This window comes from Neospora caninum, chromosome VIIb, assembly GCF_000208865.1.
Source record: "Neospora caninum Liverpool complete genome, chromosome VIIb".
NCBI classification, from domain to species: domain Eukaryota; phylum Apicomplexa; class Conoidasida; order Eucoccidiorida; family Sarcocystidae; genus Neospora; species Neospora caninum.
In genome coordinates this window covers 1,439,996-1,464,787 of record NC_018394.1, presented here as the reverse complement: position 1 = coordinate 1,464,787, position 24,792 = coordinate 1,439,996, and the positions used below count along the sequence as shown (strand labels likewise).

Here is a 24,792-nt window from a genome sequence, read left to right as displayed (position 1 = left end):
AGCGAACTGCTCTCATGCCTAGCCAACAGCCGAGATGGACAAGGCCATCAAGCCCGGCCGGATATCGAGGAAAGTGTTCGAACCGCCATGGAAAAGTCTTACCTAACGAAAGTTCTTCTGCATCAGTTCCCGAAGGCGTTACCGACGCGTGCCTTCCTGGTATCAACTCTGAAGCCAGGCCAACAGGCATTTGATGACATGAAGCGGTGTCTGGACTACGCCGATCGTTGTCAGCGGAGTTACCTACAGTCCCCACAATTGTCAATCAGACGTCTCGCGTCTCTACTCGAATCTTCCAATACTTCCTATACACCAGTTTCCTCGTCAGTTTTGACTCCGCGAGGTTGCCAAAAATCTTCAGCCGTCGTCAGAAGAGCAGGCAACAGCAGCCCCCCTTCCAGTCAAGATTCTACTTCTCTTCCCCCCGCTGTATTGCACGAACAAAACACGCCTGCCAAGCGGAGCCTTCACACTGAACACTCCCCACCCACTGGCGAATTTCCTCTTGTCCCTGCTCTCTCACTCCACAGTTTGACCCACCGCGATCGCAGACAGCTCCGCACACCTTGTTCTGTTGGTACTGGCAACTGGAGTCATCGGATGTCACCTGGATCTACCGTCGAACGTAGAATGAGCAGCAGAAGCACTGCGAGAAGTGACGCATCTGTCTCCCAGCGGATGCAGACCACTTGGGAAGAGACGTTTTCGCCAACAGTCCAAAAACAAGGGGACGCCCGACAAGACTGTTGCCGAAAAGTCCTTGAGAAGGAATCACTCCAGAAACGAGGAGCTCCCGCTGCGCCCGACTCTGGCGACCCTTCATTAGATGGTTCGATACTTGCGACACAAGAAGCGAGAGACTTCTCTGCCCAGCCAAACGGATTCCAACTGCAATTTCGTCAGGCGCCATGGGAAAAACTCGATTGTCTCAGCACCCAGGAGTCTGTAACGGCCCCCCGGTGTCTCGACCAGAACAGCGTCGGACAAACGAACACGGCTTCAAATCCAAGTTGTACTCGGACAGAGAAGCCAATGAATCAGCCGGCCGTTTCCTCTTCATCTCGGATTGATTTGCTCCCCGGGGGGGAGTGTGAAGATGGAACGCTGGGCTTACTGTCACCGCAGATACAGCAGATTACCCACTCCGCACAGAAAAGACAGCAGGTGGAAGAGGAGACAAACCGGTTTGTTCGTGAGCTCCTGTCCCCGCTTGACTTGACATTCCAAGAGAAGGAGACTCTGAAGCCTTTTGCCAAAGAAGCAGGGTTGGCCATTTTCTCGTTGCCTTCATACGTACGTGCCGCGTATCCGGGACTGTTGGACGGATGGAAGGCGCAAGTGGCTGCAACACTCAAGAGTCAGGAAGAATACGCAACGGAGACTGTGAGGCAGGAGCGGGGAGTTGCATCTGGAATAGAACAGAAGGGCGAGGAACTAGAAGAACTTTTGGCGAAGCTGCGGGAAGAAAAGGAGACGCTGCTGAGTAAACTCCAGCGAGACGCAGCTGAGCTGCGCTCCATTGAACGCTGCCTTCAAGAAGAAGTCCGATGCGCTGAACGAGACACAAAAACGAAGCTGGACCAGGTCGAGAAAGATGCTGCTGCCGAGAGGGCACTAATCAGAAGCGCATATGACTTGGCAATCCATAAACGGACCCAGTCCTTGGAGCAACTGCCTTCCTGTGTCCACGAGATTCCGACCGAAGCGAGATTAGCCCTCGAGAAAAAAGAACGGATGAAACTCCAGTCTCTCATTGCGAAACGAAACAGACAACTGCAAGAGCTGAAACGAAGCCATGAAGAGCGACTCGATGCAATCGATTCACAGTTCAGCCACGCCAAAGCGCACCTTAGAAGCGAAATACGGGAAACAATTGCCGAGTTTGAGAAGAGGAGGTACGCTCTGCCGTTGGACACCAACTTCGAGTTGGATCGTTGCGCCTCCCGAGCAGTGCGTCGATGCACTTTTGTCGGGGTGGTACCATTGCACACTTAGTACACCAGCACTGACAGTTGCGACACCATAACGCAGCCCTGTCGTCCTGTTATCCAGGTAAGAATGTGCGCAACCTTTATCTGGCCTTTCTGCTCTCGCTTTGTGTGTGGCGCCATCGCATCAGGGGCGTCCAGTTGCTCCACTCGACGTGAAAACGTCTGTGGCACAACTGGGGCCGGTCGGAAAATGACACGAAAGATATTGACGGTACAAGGCATTCTACCTTTGTTCTCTGTCTTTGAGCTACGCAACGTCAAGCCGACACAGTTCTTTGTAGCACATGCCGCCGTGTAACTACGTTAAGTCGCCTGTCCTAAACGATTGGAAACTCAGGGCTGAGCATCTGAATACAGAAAACGTCGGGTGGCGAAACGATTTTAGGGACTCAAATAACAGAAGCTGCTCGACGCAACTGCCTCACCAAGTGTCTCTCCCCTTCCAGACGTTGTTTCCATGGTGTTCCCCGGTCCTTCGTACCCAGGTCCGAACAGCGAGAGGTGCTCCGGCGGTGCTCCATGTACGACCGCCGACTGCGTCGTCTTTCTCGACGTCTCCTTAGCATGGTTTCCGACCTACGATCTGGCTTCTGGCCTGACCTCTACAAAAGTGGCATACGGCCCGCTCCAGAGCCTCTTCCTGAATGTGCTTCATTTCTAGCGCAGCATCAATGCTCCAGTGCGTCGGGCTATCCAGCTCCGGGCGACTCGGCATCACCTCTCCATTCGAAGCTAGGTTCTCTGGAGAGACTACGACGAAAAAGTGGGACGGAACCCGGCCCGACACTTGAATGGAACACTGCGTCCTCTTATCCGAAAGAAAAAGAATCTCTGCTCGCAAACCCAAGTCGTTTGCAGCGGCGGTGTACGTGGTCGGCGCTCCCCTGGCAAACAGTCAGACCTTCTTCGTGTTCTCTGTCCACGATCTCAAAGTCGCCTCACTTGCGGCCCAGTTCTGCTACCTATATTACTGTCCCCGTCGCGAGAAGCAAGTTCGTTTCAGCTTCCAGCTCCTCACGATCGCGATCTGCATTGCAAAGAACTCAACAGGAGACTGGTCGGGCGTCGGCACTGAACCAGTCTCGTCGACAGACAAATACGGCTTTTCATCCGGCTCAGGACATGCGCCTGAACATGAACCAGAGCCGTCCAGAAACAACAGAGGAGTCGGGTCGGACAGGGAACGAAGAGGCAGCTGTTGATGCCAATAGAGATCCAGCGGTGACGAGGGATTTCGCGCATCACACAGAGAAAACAGAACTTGCTTCTACCATCCAAAACCCGTCTTTCCCAGCGGAGTCTGCTACATGTGCTACGAGATGGCGAAAATCACAACAACCGCTGTGGGCAGAATCCCGACTTCGCAAGGTTTCCCCGCCTGGGGTTCATGGTTTGAAGAGGCTGGTTTCTTCTTTCGAAGACATTAACCGGCGAACGTTGAACTACTTGGTTCACCTGCATCAATTCCGAGGGCGGGAGGGAGACAAGAGAACCGAGCTACCTTGCCACTCGACGGCGGCCGATCCTTCCAGTGATACATCATCTAACTCCTCCGCGAAAACGTCTCCTTTGCCCGATAGGCCCTTCGCCTTGAAAGCTCTAACACAGCCATTAACAAAGGGATTCTCATATGGTCTCAGAGTCTTGTTCGATCACGGGAGGCAGGCACGCCGCACACGTGGCCCGTGTCAACAACAGGAACGGTCATCACGGCTTTCGCTGGCGTTCGTGGCGGCTGCCCCGGGGAAAAAGGACATGTCTCGTTCCTCTGGACGCCAAGGAAATATCGGGTGGGGAAAACTCGCTGAAGGAAAAGCGCAAATCAACACTTCTTGGCCTCTTCTCTCGTTTCAGTCTCTCTGCGACTCAGCCAGCAGCGACTGCTCGGACGCCAGCAGCTCTGGCGAGGCGAGCCCTGTACAAGACGGCTCTGGCGCCTCGTTTGATTCTCTTGAGCAGAACCTCGACACAAAGCCAGCCCACAAATCTCAGTCCGCTGTGGTCTATTCAGGGACGCGAGCTGCTACAGATGAAAAATCCGTTCCTCAGTCGCCGCAAGCAGTCGGGACCATCGAGGCCGTCTCCGCCTCCGCCTCCGCGGGGGAAGTCAAGAGAGAGAGTAAGGAAACAGGCACAACCACGAAAACGACGACGTGAAGGCCACACACGAAGTTACGGTCAACCGTCAGATAAAGAGATCCCAACACAGTCTTTCGTCGACGGTGGCAGATCACCGTCTGCATTCTGACCCCCTGCCTCTCACTTAAAAATCTAAATCATCCAAAGTTGGGAGTTGTAGGTGCCGTCGACAGCATCTGCTTCACGTGTTCAAGACGTTACCGCTGTCTCAGACAGTCAAGACACTGGCAGTCTGCTCATTTCGTACTGGTCCTCCGAGATCGGCATTCACATGATGCGAAGTTCCAGTTATTTTGTTCTCGGCACCTGTCTACAGAAAAGGGTGACGAGGAAGGGAACCTTTCAGTCGAGAAAACTCAAGCGGACTATGGTTGTACAAGAGGTCTGCAGGAAAAACATGAGGATACATTCACCCGTGCCATCCCCATCGGACGACGGGCTACCCTCAGGCTCTGGCCACCAGAAGACGAGACTTCCAAGTTTCTGACCGCTTTCCTTGGCTTGGAAAAAGATCGAGCAGCGGAGGCTGCTCTTCAGACGCTGGACCTTGCCAGATTGAAGAAAGTTTGCAAAGCTCTCCAGAGTTTAGCCCCAGACTTCCCCCTCGCAAGTTTCTTATTAGAGACGTGTCAGGATACAGCAGGCGGAACACGCATCAACCTTACCTAAAGGTTAAAAACAAAGGAGCGAACTCTGGCTCTGTCAAGCCTGGAGTTCTGCTTCGCGGCGGCAGTTAACCCTCTCCACGTGACTAACATTTAGACTGTTTTTCTTGGCGCACAGATCTGATCTTTGTACCATACTATGTCAGACGCCTGTTCAACCGAACTAACGCGATCTTTCTCTTTTGGCCCTTGGTGAATTATCGCAGGCCCTACATTTGATTTGAGTTATACAGTTTTGGATCGCGGATCATTTGTACAGAGACAATACTTACACCGCGGTAACAACATTACACGGTCTAACCGTTGCCACGGTTGGAACAGAAGTCCCTTTGAACACAGATCTATATCTCTGTTGTGCCGTAGAACAAGGATCTCCTGTTATCACACGACTCTTTCGCCGTCGTCCGAGATCGTACCAAAGCTATCTCACCGACTATGGAGCTCGCCAAGCGTCATTTTCTCTTGCGGGCGCTGCCCGTACTTTCGAGTTTTATCTCTTCTTGGTGTGAATCTTCTCATATTGCCTGCTGCCCATGAGTTCACTTCTTCGTTTCATTCCTGCGCAGTCTACACTGGCGTGGATGTCTCCAATAGGAACACCTCTTTTGACGAGTCTTGCCCCCTCTCGAGGTTGTGTGGCGTTCCTGAATAAAAGTGCCCTTGGTCTAGCAAGGGAACAGGAGCCATTTCCACTTTGCTGTCGGGGTGCCCCTATCGTATAAGAACGCACCGGTGTAACACCTCGAACGGTGCCTTGACAAAGAAAGTAGACAAAAGGTAAAGCGGGTGACGGGAACCGCCCAACGTCCCCCATAGCGCTCTTTAGATGAGGTTTGAGTTTTCCAGAACGAGCAATGTGGCCAGAAGGGCAGGGAGAGGTACAGTCGGTCAAGACGAAGTGTCAGCTAAAACAAATTCCAATTGGCCAAACAGAATGCTGCCAAGATTGCGCAATGCTCTGCTCACACACTTCACCAAGAATCCTTCGAAGTCTTGAGGAAAACCGCACCGAAGCCCTGACAGCCGAGAAACGAGAAAGATCCCGACCCCGAAACCAGGAGAGCGGCTGCGGAACTCCGCAGCTCGTTTCGATTTGCACAACACGTGTACAAGACAAATCAGGAAAAGGCAACCAGCAGTAGCGACGGGAAAAAATGCGGCCCCGGAAACAGCGGCACCCATACCCATCTCACGTGCACGGGAGGGAACAGTCGCAAGACCACAATGGAGTGCCGAGGCGCGAAAGCCTTCCACCACTCATTTGCATTTGATGAAGTGCAGGCATGCATTTTTTCGGGTACATGGTTGCATCTGTGTGCGTCGGTATAAAACCGCACACTTCTGCGTAGACGCACCCACGGTGTGGCAGAAAGCCACACGGCCCAGCAGTGGGCTCGGCCGTTTGCTTCTCGCCGAGAGTGGCATGGAAACGAAAAGGCACCACGGAAGAGCTCGTTCCTTCCCAGATCGACACAAAAAAGGGATGCTTTCGGGGGAACAGCTTCAACGGCTCTGGAATTGTTTACAAACTACCACCAGGATGTCTTCGTGGAATTTTCCACGAACGCCGCACATCACACAAACAGTGCTTGACTCCACCTTCCGCACCACTTTCCAAACAAGAAACATGGCGGAGTACGGCCGCGGTGTTCGCGCAGAGACTCCCACCGGCCCGCAGACATCTTACTGTTCCGGCATGCTGGCGGCGGGAGCTATCCGTTTTTGGGTAGATTTGGTACATCCGCCGTTCCTGCGCTTGTTGTCCCTTTTTCAAGCCCCTCGCCGTCTGTTTTCCCTCGAGGAGACGGTCGCCACTGGGATGTTCTCGTCTTCGTGCGCAACAAGCTCCGCAGCCTTGCCACGTCGCTTCAGTCCCTGAGTCTCACCCTCGGCGGTTCCAGGCGTACCCTTGGCGCTCTGCGCACCGTCTTTCTTTTTGCAATAATCCACCCGAAAGCAAGAAATGTCCAGAGAACTGCAGACATCTGAAACACTTGTGTACAAGAAGTCGGCCAGGTAGACAACGTTCCAAATGCTCACCATCTGCGCAAGACACAGAACCCGAAAAAACACAAAGGGTCATTTCCGGCCACACCACAATAGTTCATGGACACCGCATCACCGGGCCCCAATGAGTATACGCGGCAGGCCTGACACGCGCCACCCTGGGGGCTGTAAAACCACTTGAATTCCACAATGCCGCACCCCCACGTGGCCGACCACATAACCTGGGAACTACGGAAGTAGCCACGAGAGAAAGCGAAGCACACGTGAGGTGTATAAAAGTACGCTCACGTAGGCAGACACTCAAACACGCCCCCCTCCCGCTACGCAGTCCGACCCGGCCGCTCCACGCCGGCTCCATCGCACTGCTTCGCTTGCTAGTAGCGCACTGTCCCGAGGCTGCAGGTAGCTCTCTGCTGTTTTTTTACCGACAGCTCGAGAGTTATCAACGTGAGTGAAATCACGGAGGGGTGTCGAGAGAGTGCAAACTGCCCTGGAGAATTAACTCCTTCTCACGCTGCAGCATTCTGGTGAAAATGCATTTGGCCACAGTTCCATGCAGTACACGTTTCTCCGCCTTACTGCAAGAAGAGCGTATCGATGCGTGCGGCACCATGGCGACGTGACGATGCCGGCGGCCGTGAGGAAGAAAGGAACGACGGGGAAGTTAACGAGTTTGAACGGGAAACGACAAGTCGCACTCAGGCAGATTCGCAGCAGCAAGATACTGTAGGATGTTGTCACTGTGAAGTAGACGAGCCCCGGCGATGTCCGAGCTTCCAAGGGGCCCTCGAGGCCTGAAGGGAGAGGGCCATGAGACATCCACACAAGAAAAGTCTGTGGAAACAACAGGGAGAAAACGCGAACGCGCGCAATCCAGAGTACGGACGCAAACGGGCGAAATTCGTTTGCGGAAGGCACCAACGGAAACGAAGGTGTCCTGCGGTGCGAGGCCACACGGCGGAAACACAGCACGCGCTGATATACCAGAGAAAATGCGAACAACAGAGGAGACCAAGACACACAAAAAAACGAGCGAAAGCCTCCAACCTGTTCTGGCACCTCTGAACGGCAGGCTCCGCCTAACGGGAGGGAACAGGAAAGGAACTCTTGGTAGAAGCTAGTCTTTTTTGCATAAAGAAAAGGAAGAGGGACAAGGCAGAGAATTGCGTAATGTATCCCCGAACGCTCGAGAAAATGGAACGGCCACACCGTCCACAAAGCTCGACACGGCCCGCCACGTTCGCACGACGCGAGAAGAAACCGGCTTCATGCAGACCTTACACGTGTGCCACAGCGCTCCTTGGAGAACCATGTAGCAAATCAAACCGAATATCTGAGAGGCAGCCAGAGGCCGTTTCGGTGCTCGCACGATCCCCATAACGACGTCGTACACGAGGGCTGGCAGATTGCTGCACAAAAAAGCAAAAGGGCAACTCTCCACACATGTCCTCTCAGTTGCGTGCCAGTCTTTCTTTCCCGTTGTTCGCCGAGATTGAGAGCGAGATGTCCTCGTACGTCTACACAACGACGGGAGAGAACCGAATCACAAGGTGAATATCCTAACTTTGGGTCCGTTTCCCACCACTTGTGCAATCAAACGTTCGAACATCCACTGTATATACACCCCACTGTTCGCCTTGGCTGTCTTGACGCAGAGCGTGCGAAGCGATCGGGCTCACCAAGCAACGAGGGTAGCCTGGACAAGGAAGAGGCCGTTCAAATCCGTATTGAACATGCTCATGACGGACCCAGCCATGTCCCTGCAAACAAAATCGGCACACCGCTGCAGTCGTTTTGCTGTGGACCGCAGCATCAGCCCAAAACCCCGGGGGTATTTTGCATCGATGGACAGGCATGTGGAACCGCCCTGTCAAACGGACCGGCTCGACAGCCGTTCGGAAGACACTGTCAGACGCATGCATGCAGAAATCCCGCAAAAGGTCTGCCGAGGAGTGCAGTCGTAGATCTGCACATCATTTCAAAAGACGTAACAAGGTGCGGAGGAAATAGCGCATCGCAACGCAAATCGAATGATTCCTTCGCAGTGCCCAACCTGTTATGCCCGTTGGGTTAAAACCTGACACACGGACAGACCGCTTTCTCCCAGCCTTACTTGAGGGGGGAAGGAAGCAGTTTCAGGAGATTGTATCGCCACACCCACGGGCCGACAGTCCCGGAAACGAGCGCCATGGCCATGACCTAAAGAAAGAAGACAAAGGTGGACCGAAATGTGTGCTCGTGCCGGCAGCGGATAGTTCTGCGCCTTTTTTTCTCCTAGAAAGTTTTTCTAACACTTACCCCCATCTGCGCCTCCGTCACGCCGAGAAAGCCCGTGGCGGCGTAGAACACGTGGAAATGCAGTTCCCACCACTGCATGCACGAAAAAACAGGGAAGCGGCGTCCTGTGAATTCTTGTCGACTATCGGACAAGACTGCCAAGCAAAGTGTGCATCGGACGCTCTTCAGCACTCCTTCATGCTGCAGTGAGGAGAAAAAACCCGGTGTCTTTACTGAACACCGAACTACCCCCCGGAGCAACGACACGTAGGTGAACGAGAAGCACGCAGGTGCGAGGCGGGGTTGAGCGGTGGCACCAAATCTTCGGAACGCAGAAACCGCCAGAGCGCTGACAAAAACACCGCTCTCTCAGTGCGTGTTCTGGACGAGAAAGGAAAGCAAAAATTCATCGCAGACACAAAGTCGAACCCTCGGAGCTGCTCCTGTCAGTGAGCATCTGCGGACGAGTGTAGGGAATGACATTCACAAACGTTTTTGGCAAAGGCATATGTAAACGCTTCCCGTAGAGCCACAGCAAGCGACGGCACCGAGGCAACGCCCCATCAAAGGCGACTCCAGTCGTTCGTATCACGGCAGACAACCTTGGTCGGTTGTTCTTGCGAACAGACTCCGAAACGGGCACGATATTCCTACAAATTTCCTACCCCAAGGTCGACACAGGAAGAAGACGCGTGTGCAGCCAGAAGAAAAAGGGCATCCGGATGGGAGCCGAACTGTTTCTGCCTCTGCTTTATCTATCGGGAGTTCCGCAATGTATAGAGGGGTGTTACGCTGGAGAGAATTTGGAAAAAGCATTCGCGAGTCCTCCCGGAACAAACGGCACATCTTCAAAAGGACCCCAGCGAAGACCGAGAAAACGATGATTCTTCAGAGGTTCCACTGGCCTTTTCCAGTAGATACGAGGAAGAGTGGGACAAGCTTTTGCCGTTCGTAGAGTGCCTTGCAGCCACTTACCATGTAGATGAACTGGAGCGCCTGGGAGCTCGACATGGCTATGGCGTGCTGCACGATGCCCGTGCCCGCGGTAATGACGGCGATGCTGACTAACGTGAGAGGGGTGGCAAGAATGATGTCGCATCCATGGTCGAAAAGCTGGCCGAGCGGAGAACTCAGACTGTTCCGTCTCGCGTGCTTCCCATCAATTGCGTCGAATGTTTGGTAAAGGAAAAAGAGGAAGGCAACTGCAAGATACACCCACCGAGGTGCTTCTTCAGACAACGTCACCGAATAGGTGAGCTGCAGAATGGATGCCCCAATGGCGCAGAGGAAACCAAGAACAGTCAGAACGTTCGGGTGGACTGTAGCTGGAACAAGGGACGCAACAAATTCCCACCACGGGTTCATGACCTTGTCCAACGGTGTATATCCTCCCGACGAGTACTTGTAGCTGTGCAAGTTCTTCAGCCCCAACGGGGGAATGTAGTGCCCAAACACCATCCTGACAACTGATACAGTGAAGGAGTTAACACGGGAGGAGAACGCGTTCACTGTTGCGAACGGAAACAAAACAGAGGGTGATATGCGAGGTGACGTTCACATCCACCCCGGCAGCACCCCCCCCTCCCGCGCCGCAACCTATCCCACGCGGGTTAGGGGCTTTCCGGGAGAGAAAATAGAAAATTAGGGGCTCCTTCTTGGAAGGTGATTGATGGACATCCGCACCTATGTTTTCTGTAGGAATTTGCGTATGTTTGTCGAAAAGGGCGGCTGACTGGAATTCACGTTTGCCCAGAACACGCGCGAGGTTCTGTTGTTCCTTAACTTGCGCAAATGTCACAATTTTGACTCGGCGCCTGCAAGTCCGAAGAACCGTATGGACAGAGGCAAACGCGTTCTCAGCGCCAATCGGTGGCAGACGAAAGAGTCAAAAAGAACAGAAGTCTCAACTCAAGCAGGTAGGAGTGTCGTTTGCGCGATGATTCTTTTCCTTTCGCCACCCTTGCTTCACGGTTCCTTAATGCAGGGTCGAGGGAACAACACACACACCCAACACGGTAGGAGCGATCGCGGAAGCCACGTGTGTGGCCACCAAGCACACTGAAGGAAAAAACGGAGGCGGGCTCACAGTCTCACAGTCTGACTAGGCTTCTGGAAGTGAGATATGCAGCCTACTCAACTTGGCTGAAAAGCGTCACAAGAAAATGCTCGGTTTTCTACACAGGCACGCCTGGGTCCGGCTGAAAACAATAGACACCGGGAAAGACCGTACAAGATACCCCTGCCGGAGAAACGGGGGTACGAACCAGGAGACCGTCAGACACAAGCTGCACACAGGTGACATTAGAATCGTGAGTAAGAAATTACCACCGGTTGTCCCCACTGCCGACCATTGACGAAGGATCCCTCTCACAGACGATGAACAAACAAACCGAAACCAGCCGTCTCCTCGCTTCGACGCCGAGGTGGTGGTATGAAAGGACTACAATTTACGATGACGAGATCCGGCACACGTACGTGCGCCCCAAGCGTGAGTTTTCTGAGAAAAAGGGAGAGAAGCGCAGCTCTTCTACAGCCGAAGACAAACTCCGGTGTGGAAAAAAGAAAACCGGATTCCCAAACGGCTTGTGGCACACACGGCCCGGTGATGCCGAGACAAAAAGACCCTGTTGAAGAAAGCCGAGAGAGACGCCGAAAAAAACACATTCCGGCAACTGAAGTGCTTAGCTAAGCATGGAATATCCGCTTGACGGTGAAAGCGCGACGGCAGCGGAACTGACCCTCTGCATCAGAAAGGGAGAGGCGATTTTTCACTGGGAGAAAAGAAGCTTGCAAAAATGACGCGAGGTAGCGGACGCCCGGAAAGTCACAGCGGTAGTGTTTCCCAGGCAAGCACAGCAGCACGTGTGCCCCGCTCCTTTTTACCTCCCTTGTTGTCTCCCTGCAAAGCAAATTCAAAATGCGCTTGAGTTTATTGCATTCTCGCAGCCTCGTTTTTTTTGTCGTAGGCGATAAACAACAAAAAAACGGGTGGGTCACTTGAGAGGAGTCATTCGCTGCGACTGAAGTGAGGAACGTTTTCATGTGTCTCGCGGCGACGGACTTCCGCATTTTTCACGGAGTCGGCTCCTGTGGTCATCCCTGACTGCCTTGCCAAAACCGAACAATGTACCTTCTACTATAGACCTTTCGGCAGCATTTGCCCTTTGGAACACACACCTCTTCCCTATGCGTAAAAGTGGAGACTAGTAGAGCACCGAGTTGTGGCGAAAAAGGTCCCGTTCTAAGTTGTTCAAGTCTCGATCGAAACTAGACCCTGCTTACACTGGGCAGACGCGTTGCACGGCGATGCATGGAGTCCGGGCATCTGGCCTAATGCCAGGAGGAAAGAGAAAATGCATCACCCCTCGAAGACGGGCTGAAACGGAACTCGGAAACGTGATGTCGACAATCGGGGCTTGTGGCACCAGAGCCGCCCCCCCCCCCTCTTTAGCGTTCGATGCTCGAAGCGCTAACATTAGTTGCTACGGCATCTTCAAACGAGTATGCGTAGTTACAGACTTTCGCGTCGGGAGGAAGGTGTCCAGTTCGAGGTCACGGCCTGCGTATCCCCGAGCAAACACAACGAAGAAGTCTTTCACCAAATTTTATTGTGTGCCAGGGGCAACACCGTGTGCCCAAACCTCCCCTCATGCGACGTCTGAAGCTGGTATGCAATGCATGGCTCCTACGGATTTCCAAAAGGTATGCGAGAGCGATGAAGCGTATCCGTGGAAACTGCAGGAACAGACTATATGTTGATGTAAGTGGGCGTAAGTGTATCACGAAACTCCCGTCTGCTTGAAGCATAAGCCTGGCGAACACGCCACTCTTCCTTACCTCGAATTGAACCAGACAATTTGCAAACGCTACCTACCTGCTCAACCACAGCTTCTTTTTCAGAAAGGATAGGTGCACAGTACACCTGAATGTAGACCGCAAACGTCCAACAGCTGCGGGCATAACAGGAGTCCCGTGGGACGAATGATACAAAATGCAGCTCTAATCCAGCTATCAAGGAAATTGCCTTTCTGATCGGCACCGTCCGGTTTCGACAGTTCCCTAATTCACATACAGGTCCCTTTCTCTGTCATCGTTGCCACTGCTCAGTGCAGATAGAGATTTACACATCAATGCGGCCAGTGACTTGGTTTCAGTCCTAACAACATCGGGGCCTTGCCATCACGTGAGGCGTTCCTGGGGCGTCTCATTGCTCCTGGATTGGATTTGACTGGCTTTCTTTTTCTGTGGAGGAGTCTGATACCTGGGCGTCAGTGATGTGCCACAGTCAGCGGTTTTCTGATTTTCCTCTAGACGGGTGGGATGCCCCTTAGAGCGATATTTAAGCTCCCCGTGCTTGCTTCTGCCGAGTTCCGCATGCAGCGCCGACGTTTTGCGTCCGATTCCGGTTGCTTCTTTTTGCGTGCGTCTCATTTGACGGAAGGCAGGCGACGACTCGCACGGAGCAGCTAATGCTTCAGGTTTTGTGAGCATAGGAATCTCGTGATTTGTATCCAGTTTTTTCGTGACCTTTTGATACACTCACGTACTGGAAAGTTTTTTTGTAAGCACTGGAGAGGAGATTTCTGGGATAGTCTGGTCGCAGAGTGTACAAAAGGAAGGTGTTCCTGTCGCTCCGGGGCAGCAGCTCCAAGAAAGCTCGCGTTCACCATCCCGCATGTGGGTATATCGTAGAAAGTAGAAGATAGAGTTGAGTGGCCCAGCGATGGGGGCCTCAGAGTCGAGAGATGGTAAGCCCCGTTCGATGCTTCCAGAGACACAGTTCTCAAGTGAAACCTAGCGGTTCATATGCAGAGAACTCCCCAGCTATCCTCTCCGGTGGGAAAGTTCTATGGTTTTTTCCTGGTGTGACTGGCTTACTTAAGTTGATCCCATTCCAGGGTCTGAGGCTTCCAACAGGGTCTTGCTGTCGCTTACTGTTTCGTATGCGCGATCAACTTCTGTTCACTTCCAACTGAAAGCACTATTTACCTTTATCCTGTGTTTGTGGTACTTGTGTTGCAGCATGCGAGTTGGGAGGGACAGCTTTTTGTGGAACCCTCCCTAATTCTGCCGGATGCATTTCACTCGCCAGGGAGTTCTACTGTACTTGCAAGCCTGGCTTTCGGGCCGAGGGCCGGATGACACACTCCTCATGCACGGGTACGCTGGCCAGTCGGAAAGTTCGCACGGGGTAATACAGAAGCGCTGCATTTCCTGGCATTGTGCATAATAAGCAATCATTTTCGGTTTTGTTTGGGGGGCAAATTCTCCTGCCTTCTACCCAAACGTCTGCGATTGCCAACCTGACCGTGTCGCCTCCTGTGTGGGTTAGCTGCCGGGCTGCTCCACAAGGGAAAACAGGGGCTTCCCGTCCGTCTTGAGCGCAGAATCATAGGCTCATCAAATCCAAAAAGAAGTGACAGAAGACGCTGGTTCGTCCCCATGTTTTTAGGTAGTTAGTCTTGTGACTCCACGTATTTTTACAGACCTGTGGCGACAGTATTATCATGGCCGGGGACTACCATTTTGTGTGCTTGCAGATATCGACGAATGTGCTACAGGAGTAGCGTTTTGTTTCAACAAAATACAGAATTCTGATTGCGTAAACACTCCAGGCAGCTTCGAGTGCAAGTGTAATGAATACCGGACCTTGAATGATAACGTTTGCGAAGGTAATTGCCGCTGGCTACCATCCCGTAGACCGCCCGACTGATCACTCTGCAAAACGCTTCTTCCGTCTCGGTGGTTCAGATGGAAGAAGAGTTGTTATAGTTGTACGGCTTACACAGATAGCGCCTTTGAATGCTGTAACACTTAAAGCTCTTGTCATATAATGCATTGCTATTCTTTCAGTGTTGAAATGAACAGTCGGAGATGACGTGTGCGGTTTCCATTCGGTGCCACAGCGGGGGATCTTTCCATGGGATCGCCTACCGTCCAGCTACTTACCCGTAGTGTTTCTATCATCAGTAGTGCTCTACAACTTTTTCATTTTGCAACTGTCTCTACGAAAGTTACAGCTAGAGGTTGTGGTTAGTAGACGCCCTTCCTTGAAGGGTTGCGAGATACCATTTGCTGGCGAAGTCCTGACTACCGACCTATCCATGGTGTCTGCTAGTGGCTTTTCCATTCGACCCGTAGATATAAATGAATGCTTGGAGAACCGAGGAGGCTGCGCAGAACACAGCGACTGCATCAACAACGATGGCAAGCCAGTAACCTGCAGGTGCTTGCCAGGGTACACAGGGAATGACGGCAAGCCGGGAAGAGCATGCAAAGGTGAGTCAAACGCCTCTACAGAGATATGGAAGGTTAGACCGTTATTAAGGTACCACGATTTTGCCTGGCATTTCCATAGTTCCCCGCAGAGTTTCTGAGTTCTGTTGGGGGTGGCGCTGGTGGCAGTTATTTTTCGCGTGGACAAGCCACCACATGCTTGTGTTGTTCTCCAGTATGTTAGGTTCTGATCAGTTCCGTCGTGGTTCTTTTCTTGTGGTAGACTTTTCCTGTTGTGGGACCGTATGGGTACCCAGCACTTGACGATTGGGGGATATCGTTACGTTCGTGAAGCGCATTAACGCTCGTTTGCAGCCTTCAAGCTAAATCGAATCAAGTCTCGTCTGCCCTCATACGATCTTTGGGTGGAAGCCTTTGGAGACAGTAGATTGACATGCATCTAGTTCTTCTGGTTTTTGCCATTCAGATATCAATGAATGTGAAGAACCAGATCGGTGCCCGGAGAACTCGGTCTGCATCAACACACCAGGATCTTACCGGTGCGAATGCACAACAGGATTTGCTAAAGATGCCAATGGGAAGTGCACCGGCAAGGAATTCTGCGCTACAGGAGAGCACAACTGCGATCCTGTCTTCGCCACGTGTACCACAGCTGTGGGATCGTACTCCTGTGCGTGCAAGGAAGGTTTTCAAGGCAGCGGCAGAAAGGGAGAGTGCAAGCGTAAGTGCTTCCAAAAGACGATGGCATACTCGTCATATGGGCAGCCACTGCGGCATGTAGGGCGCACACTGCCGCGAAATCCAAAACAGACTGACTGTGCTTCAGTTTCACCGCAGTGCTGCTGTCTCGCTCTCTTACACGTATTTCTACATATTCACTACTAATACCGTCGGTAAATCTGCAGGCGGCAAACAAAATTGGTTGCTGGAGGTGGAACCAGCTATCAATTGTTATCATGTGCGTAATGGTCCGCTCGAATGGGAAGTTGTCTGTCCTTCGGAACCGACTGCGTCATCAATTGTGAGAGCACTACATCGACTTTTCCCGGTTTATTTCGACGGTTCACCATATCACTCACCATTGTTTTTTTGGGGGGGTTGAGCAATTGTTTGGATCTCTTCAATCAGGACTGGAAAACGTTTGGCCTTTGGGTTGTCACGAGTGCCTCCGAATCTTGCGTCGAACTATTAAATTGAAAAGCAAAGTGTAAAGCCTTCTCCTCGTTTGTGGCATGTTTGCCAGCGCTTCCCGGCTCCGAACACAAGGCCTGCGAGTTGCTAGGGCTACGATGCGGGCGTTACCAAGGATGTTTACCGGACAACGCAGGCAGCTATAGATGCGCGGCTTTGAGTAAAGCGCAGCAAGTGAAAGTTCTGTTGACCGAGGGTGCTGGAATGGACACCCCCATTTGGTTGTGGTGCTGTGTCGCCGTGGCTATTGCCATGCTAATCGGCGCTGCTGTATACGGTGTTCGTAAGTATCGGGGAAAACATCATTGGAAACTTCCCGGCCCCGGTGTCAACAGTTCGATTCTACTGTTGATGTGGAAAAAGCAAAGCTATTTCAAAACATGGGCATGCGTTAAAAAACGTCTTGCCGTTCTTTCGAGTCCCCGTGGCAATGTACAGGCATAATTCCGAGCAGCGTGTTGGGAGGGCAACGGCAAAGCCACGCGTGTGCATTCGAGAGAGGGCGTCCATTACACCTGTGCATATGTCCGAATGTGCCACAGTGTTACAGAATGTTTCGAAGGCGTGCCCGTTTTGTGCCGCCCTTGACAATTACAATGTGAACACGGGCGGGTAGCGTTTTGTATGACGTTCTCCGCAAGTACGCGGAAGAACCCGTGACATAAAAGAGCAAGTTTTTTTCAGAGCGTATTTGCCTGCATTAGGGTATTTAGTTGTAATGGAGCACGTACGACATGACGGGACCCTAGATGATTTCTTTCTCGTTGCCGCTAAAACTCAACTGCATTTGTAGGAAAGTACACCCAGTAGTCAAGGTCTCCTCACCGTTGCCTCTGTCTGCTGTGATTTTCAGGTTATTTTCTGAAGGGACGGAGGAATGCGTATGGCTCCGAAGATGATGCTATAATGACTGGTACGTGCCATGGAGAGGGCTCAGTCTGTTCCTGGTTTTCCGTGCTTCCTACCAAACATAAATGGAACCTACGTTGAGGTAGTCCAGAGTTGCTATATGGTGTCCTCAGCAGTTGCGGCTCCGTAGATGAAGTTACGTGTAGGGTTCCCCTCGTCACACGGTGGCACCTTGGGGATGAGGGAGATCTTCTACAGAGTGTCGAATGCTGACTTGTCCAGCGACGAATTCGACTGGTACCCTTTTTGGTGCTATAAAGGAATTGGTTATCGCCACAAATAACTGTTTTAGCTCTTTTCGGTAAGAGCGCTGCTGAAGCCGCATTTTGGCCAGGAGTTGCGGTGTGACCTGGAACAGGGATACCGCTACAATTTTCCTCTCTATTTTAGACAAACTGATTATAAGCAATTCAGTAAATTATTCCGATAATCCACCTCTCTTTTCAACGAACATTTTCTTTCATACATACACAAATTGGAGGACGCTACTTTCAATGATCTCGGTAATTCCTCAAAACAGATTTGTGCACAACGTTTTGTATTTGTGTAAAATGGCCTTGCGTTTCGTTAAACTGGTTCCGTAGTCTGGTGCGTCTGTGATGATGGAGAAAATAAGGCATCGTTTCTCTTGTTCACTCAGTGCGACACAGCGACTTGTGCCTTTTCTAGATTTGGTAGAATCGAACAATGCATTCGATAAATAGTCTATGCAGACCTTATTTTATTTCTCTAGACGTGGGACCAGGATTATTGCTGGTTTGTGTGGGTACACTTGGTTGTGAAACGTATGGTTTGAAATTTCAGGTACTAATGCTTCCTATTGAGCAGGTGTGACTCGTGTTCTTCCATTGCAGGGTACGGGTATGACTACGGCGCAGCGGACTCGTTCAGTGGGTAGCTGACGGCGGCTCACTGGCAACTTTGTCCACATATGTTGAGTTTGTGCCCGGATTTTTCTGATCTGTGCATATGCAACCTCATCACGGGAGGTGATGAGCCAGTAGTGGCTGGTTCACTTTCGGTCCATAAACCTTCATGGTTTGAGCTTCATCAAAAGTGAGCTCCTGTTCCTTCCTCGCTGACAGCGACAGGAACAAATTGAGTACGTGCGTTTGGGCCCAGTGTGTGTAGTGTCATTGGAAGTTGTATAATTTCGTGGAAATGTAGTCACAGAGGTATCTTCGTTTTTTTCAAATCTCTTCTGCCTTATCTACGATAAGCGGTAATTTTTTGGCTGTTGTGGGGGGGAGGGGGGGGGGGGTAGACGTCCACTAACAGGAAAAACCACGTGTATTCTCACGGGGTGCGGGCAGTCAGTTGGATGATGCGGAAACGCGCCCGTCCTTTTCGTTTCATTGTAGTTAATGTGATGCCCGGAAGTGAATGTTGTTGATTCAAGAACATTTGGAGGCCGTCTTCGTCTAGAGACGTGCGTCTGCGGGCTTTTCAGCATTCTGGAATATACAGAACTGTTGTTCTATTTTATCAGAAGAACAAATAAATATTCTACACAGAGAAAGTAGGCAGGCCCCTGTGAAATATCGCCTGGGTTGTGTCTCTAGTCTTGCGTTTTTCAGTACAAAAGATGGTTTCCTTCAATATGCACCACCACTGTTTTCGCGCCAATGATGTTCCCGTACGTGGGATATTATTGGAGGTTGCCGGTCAAACAGAGTCATACCCTGCGGGACCGCAGTGGATCTGTACGATTACGGAATTGCACAGAAATAGATTTCCGGGTAGCAGTGTTGATCGTTGTCAAATACTCGGAAAGCGCATCGTACCGAAGACTGGTACCTGTACATTGCACTGCTCGACTAAGGATGACCGCTGTACACAGAACTTTTATCAACACAGACATGCTCTGCGAGATGGTCACACTTCTGTAGTTCACTCCTTGTCTGCAGACGCACGTAGACGAACGAGGTGGCTTTCGGGTGGCATTGAAATGAGCCGGCTACCAGGCTTTTCAAACAAAAAGCTCCCCATGGCCTAGGCGTTACGTGTTCAGCTATGTGGTGGGGAAACCAGGTGTCCGCACGAGTAGCCCCACGTTGTTTCCTGTCGTATATCAGAGCACTTGACCGGATTTTAACCATCTGAAAAAGGTTATTTTTTTTCTTTTGAAAATGCCTTACAAGCAAAAAACGAGGTGATCGCCAAAGGACACGGTTCGCTTGACCTACAGAATACTCGTTCTTCCATCTCAGCTCTGGAACTTACTTAAACGTGAGAAACAGACGGAACGTTTACGGGCATCTTCGCTGAACTGGCCGTAGAAACGCACTCTGGCACTGCTTTGAGGATGCGCCTGCCCGAGGACGGTCCCGATGAGGAAACGTTCAGCACATACGCTGAGTGTGCCCCGCGTGTTGCGTGAGACAAGAAAGACGAAAGTGCCTTCTGCCCCTCAAACGAGGGTCATTCGCTCATCATAACTGACGTTCGCAATGCGCTGCCGTTACCCAGCCGGGGTTCCTGGAAACCGAAATCCACAGAATAACCTCTTCAGCCAGCGCATGCTTGCGGCTTGTTTCCTTTCATTCCTTTTCTGTTGCCCTCTTCAATTTTCCTTCTCCACATGTGTGTCAGATAGTGCACAATCAACTGCGTTAGACGGACAAACTGGCTTTGAAGAGGAAGAGGCAGCCTCTCCAGCACCGGCTTCACGTGGTGTTTTGCCATGGTCGCCGGGTGAAGACACCGGGCCCAGTGTTCGAGGCCAACAATCTCTGACAAGCAGAGAGACTGCTGTCTCCGCTGATGATCTCGGAGGTCCGCGGCCTCCTCTTCTGTGTGGCAAGCGAGGGTGAGGAAGTGGCTGTTCAGCCAATCGACTTGGATCGCGACGAGACTTGTCAACGGGCCCCACAGAGCTTCTGCCTCTGCTGCTGAGATGTGTCCAAAGTACGACGTAAAGAACTCGCATTCCAGCTCTACCTCCCTATCCCAGGAAGGCGCTGACAGCACAGGAGACTGAAGGGCTGCACCGTCACAGGACGGCGCCGTGGGTGAACAAGGCGGGAGAGGCGAGGCCGAGGGCAGAGCAGAAGGACGTACAGAAGAAGAGGACGGCGCAGCAGGCCATGGAGACTGGACAGACGGCGTGTTGACAGAGGAGGGACAATCCGAGGGTGGCACTGGCGACGGAGAAGCGGACGGGCAAGGCACACCGGAGTGCCCACCGTCTCCACGAATCGCGGGACGTGGAGAGAAGGAGGACGCGGAAGACGAGGACGAACCAAAGGACGACAACTCCGGGCACTGAATCCTTTCTAGGTCGATCTTGCAAGGGTGGGAACCCGCCGAGGCAGCCTCTGAACTCGCCGCTTGTGCACTCGCTAGAGTCGACGGAGGGGGACGAGACGAGAAGACCGTGGCCCCCGGACCCATGGTCGGCCCCGGAGACGATGAAGTGAAGGACGCAGCGCATACACCTCGGCCGCCCCCCGTTTCATCTCCACTCTTTTGACCAACAGCAGCGGACGCATCTACGCAAGTGGCTGTGGCGTCCCTGGCCTGGCCGTTCTCGTAGGTATGACTGGTGCCAGGCTGAAGGTCGGCTGTCGAAACGAAGGCAGCCTTCAGATCGCCTGACGAGCGACAAACGCTCTCCTCGCTTTCTGTACACTCTGACTGCCTTTGCCTGTGTGCCGGGTTCGCAGCGACTGCTTGTACGCCCTCCTTTTTCCTTCCTCTCTCCACGTTGCATGAAAGGTCTTCCCCAAGCGGCGCCATCGAGGCGTTTCCCTCTCGCGGAAGGCTCGAGTCCGACGCCAGGTCTGAGGCAGGCAGGCACAGAGATGCCTCTGCATCTGGTTCGCAGGAGTGAGAGAGGGAAGACCAAGAGGAGGGACAGGACGAGCCGGAACCCAACGAGGCGTGGAGAGAACAAGATGCGCTGACGACTGACAGGCTGTCTTCCGTTCCACTTGCCGGCACAGCTGTGCGTACGCTTCCACTGCCTGGACCTTCTCGACTTCGCATTTCGTCCTCTTCGAGGCGTCTTTTCTCTCTGATAAACGCAAGGAGGGCCCGTTCGAACCGCGCCTGCAATTCAGCGACCGTCATCTCTCCCACAAGCCGCGAGTCAGTAGACTCTTGTGCGAAGCTCCTGCGTCCTGCGCTCCTGTCTTCCCTGGCGGCTCGGAGCTCGTGCGGCATCAGGGGAAACGATCGAAGCAGAACAAGCGAGCGATTCTGGTTAAGACGTGCAAAGAGCCACCGAGGCAGCTTCCACAGCTGGTGGACGGCTACCGGCTGCCTCTGCTCCAACTCCTGCTCGACAGCGATGCTATTGTGTGCGTCAATGCCTGCGGCGTCACAAGCACGCGACAGAACGGCAGATCCAGAAGCGATTTCGAGGACCAGCACAAGGCAAACAACACACCAGAACAGCGTCCACGGGTCCGCTGCAGTCCACGCTTGTGGCACCCGAGAGCGGAAGCGATCTGGAACATTGCGAAGCTGAAAACGCAAGGCAACGGCATCGCAGTCCCTCCCCCTCTCGAGGCCTGTCTTGACCCAGACAGAAGGGGTCTTCTCCGGGAGTGCAGAAGAGCGAAGAGAGCCCGCAAGGGCGAAATCCACTCACACGAAAAGCACGAAACGCGGCAGATTTGCGCGCCTGGATAACGAGCGACCGGAACGTGAAAGACGCTCAAAACGGCTGAGCATCGCTACGCGTCGGCATGACTCGATACCCCTCTGAAGGAAACGTTCTGAAGTCCACGGACATGCCTCACGCATGGATCGCTCTCATACAGTCGCAGGTTATTGAATTTCCTTTGTTTCCGTTTTTCACGTACGTTCTTTGCCTGTGGTCGCCTCTTCCTGTCTTCGATGTTCCTCTGCCTGCTTCAACTGCTCCATGTCGTCCAGGAGCTTCCGCCGCAAGCTCTCGACTGTGACCTGCCTGTCTCGCTCGCGATCTCTGCAGCTCGCCGGAAACTTGTGTGCATTCTTCGACGGTGCATCTTCGCGGTCTCTTCTCCCTGACCCGTCGCGGCAGCTCTCACTGTCCTCACTGAGTGCTTCCGACTGCCCGCGCGTCTTCCGCCGCCCTCCTCTGCCCCGCGCTCTGCTCGTTGCGCGTCCGCTCTCGCCTCGCGTCTCTTCCCTCTCGTCCGGCGGACCCTGGCTGCTCCCCGTCGCTCGCCCGCGTGACAGTCGCCCTCTCGTCTTCCACGCGCCCCGCCCCCCGCAGGCCTGTCTCTCCCTCCCGCTGTCTCCTGGGTTCTTCCCACTCGCACCCCCGGAGAGACTCGCTAAGCTCCGCTGCGAGAGGGCCTCCTGGACTTGCCAGGCGTTGAACCCCGCGTCTTTCACGTCTCGGATCGCCCGCACGTTGTGGGCGTGGCATTTGCGAAGGACCTCGACGCAGTCCACCACCATCAGATGGCTCTCCCGTGTCCATTCGCCGAAACTTTTCTTCGTGGCTGTTTTGTTGTAGCCGAGACAAACGACTCGGTAGATGACTTCGAACCGCTTTTTGGGCGAAGGGAACACAGGCGGCGCAGCCGAGCCGGCCAGGGCGGCGCTGGACACCGCCTCGGCCTCTGCACCGAGTCCGTGGGGGCCCGCGACGAACGTGTCGTCTTCACTGCTCTCGCTTTCGTCTTCGCCGGAGGACGGGTCGGAAGCGAAGTCTCGGCGAGGGCGCTTCGTTCGCGCTTCGCCTTCGTCCCCACTCGGTCCGTCATCTCCTTTCCCTCCGCGTTTTGCGCGTCTCTGCCGTCGCTCTTCCTCCCTCAGCGCCACAGGCGAGATCAGTGCCTCGTTCGCCGTCAGGAGCGCGTTGCGCTGCGAAGCTGCTGCGTCTCCAGCTTTCACGCGCCTGCGATCGTGGAAGATTCTTCTCTCCAACACCACGGCCAGCTGGAACCGCCCTCGCCAACTATGCATGACGAGCTCGCCGAGCTGAAACGCCGGGGTAACCCCCGCCTGCTCCCAGACCCCTGCGGCGCCGGGCCAGGTGCCCCGCGCGCGCCCCGGCAGGAAGGCGCAGTCGGCTGACCACGCAGGCACGGAAGGGGGGACTCCTGGGAGACTCGCGTTGGGTGCAGGCGGGAATAGAAAGAAGGACGGGGAGGAAAGTGCGGCGCCCGAGGGCGACAAGTTCGCGCGTGGACGGAGAGAATGCGATTCGGCCGTCTCGCACGCCTCAGCTGGTTGGGTTGGCTCTTTCGCGTCCGTGAGAGGCGACGGCCGCCGCGCTGTCTCTTCGCGGCAGGCTCCAGTCGGACGACTCGCAGTTTGCGTCTCCTGCCTCTCCGTGCTGCTCGGTTCAAAAGTGCACTCGCTGGTGCATGGCCTGTCGCCTCGCGCGGCCCTTTCCCGCGATGCGTCTCCCTGCACTGCGACGCCCGGTCGTTCGCCCCCGGCGGCGGTGTGCGGGCTTCCCCTCGCTTCCTCGGCCTCACTGGCGCTGTCTCCTTCGTCCGACTCCCGCCCCCACAAGGCAGCTTCTTCCTCTTCCTTCATCGTTCGGAGAACCTCGAAAATCTTCCGGCGCCGGCCCTCCGGGAGGCTGCACAGCCAGCGGAGCGTCACCTCAGGGGGAACCGCCGCTTCGGCCACGCTGGCTCTTTCGGCCAAGCTTTTCTGGGTGTTCGCCTGCTCCGTCCAGGCCACGCGCGTGGCTAGGGGCATCTGAAAAGGAGACGACGCAGCGACGAAGAAACTCGAAACGGGGCAAGACAGGAAAGACGGCAGCCCAGTTCGGCCTTCGTGTTCACCCTCCACGGAGGCCTTGTCGATCGGATCGGGCGACAGGCTTGAAACCTTCCCAGGCGGGCACTGCTGAAGAAGCGACGCGTAACAGAGGCGCAGCCTTTCTTTCAGCCATGTCCACAGAGCAAGGTCTTCGGATACATCCCAGGCGGTCGTCCCGCTTGCCACCTTCTCTGACTCTTCCATCTTTGCTTCCCGATTGACAAACGGGTTCTCGAGCAAGGTAGCTGCGCCTTCTCGTCTTATGCTCCCAGGGGCAGCAGCTGAAGTTTCGGCGCCGTCCACTGCGGAGAGCGCGAGCCCGTTCTCTGCGGAGCGTGGCGGCACCCCGCCTTCGAGTGTTGGGCCTTCATCGCATGCACTTTTTTCCTGCCTGCGGCCACGCTCGTCGACGCGATCCATTCTTTTTTGCGCTTCTCCACGCCGAAAACGGCTCGCGCCAGCGACTTCCAGTGGCTGACAGGCACCTGAGGCTCTCGGGCGACGAGGGAAAGTTTCTGGAAAAAAGATCGGCGAACCGCTGCAACTCACTTCGTTCCGCGCGCCGACAGGCGAGGCGAGCTAGCAGCGAGAGAGAGGCAGAAAACAAAGGGAAGAGCGCAACGAAACTGCACATTCGGGGGGCATCGCGAACGAAGAGTCGG

General features: G+C 53.8%; 3 protein-coding genes across 3 annotated transcripts; 1 reads left to right on the top strand and 2 right to left on the bottom strand.

The window, feature by feature from the left end:
- Nucleotides 1-6,565: 6,565 nt before the first annotated feature.
- NCLIV_025720 (putative ethanolaminephosphotransferase) lies at nt 6,566-11,430 on the bottom strand (the record flags this gene model as incomplete). The annotated part of the gene is made up of 9 exons (XM_003882767.1): nt 6,566-6,838; nt 7,382-7,596; nt 8,084-8,211; nt 8,482-8,562; nt 8,916-9,001; nt 9,101-9,172; nt 10,055-10,545; nt 10,763-10,893; nt 11,405-11,430. The coding sequence occupies 9 exons, from the start codon at nt 11,428-11,430 to the stop codon at nt 6,566-6,568; spliced, it is 1,503 nt and encodes a 500-aa protein (XP_003882816.1).
- A 2,372-nt stretch (nt 11,431-13,802) lies between these two features.
- NCLIV_025710 (uncharacterized protein) lies at nt 13,803-18,314 on the top strand (the record flags this gene model as incomplete). Its single annotated transcript, XM_003882766.1, has 8 exons — nt 13,803-13,827; nt 14,102-14,239; nt 14,620-14,751; nt 15,221-15,358; nt 15,783-16,037; nt 16,560-16,790; nt 17,361-17,420; nt 18,271-18,314. The coding sequence occupies 8 exons, from the start codon at nt 13,803-13,805 to the stop codon at nt 18,312-18,314; spliced, it is 1,023 nt and encodes a 340-aa protein (XP_003882815.1).
- Nucleotides 18,315-19,924: 1,610 nt separating this feature from the next.
- Nucleotides 19,925-24,550, bottom strand: NCLIV_025700 (conserved hypothetical protein; the record flags this gene model as incomplete). The annotated part of the gene is made up of 2 exons (XM_003882765.1): nt 19,925-21,729; nt 22,225-24,550. 2 exons carry the CDS (start codon nt 24,548-24,550, stop codon nt 19,925-19,927), a joined length of 4,131 nt encoding a protein of 1,376 aa, XP_003882814.1.
- Between the last annotated feature and the right edge of the window lie 242 nt (nt 24,551-24,792).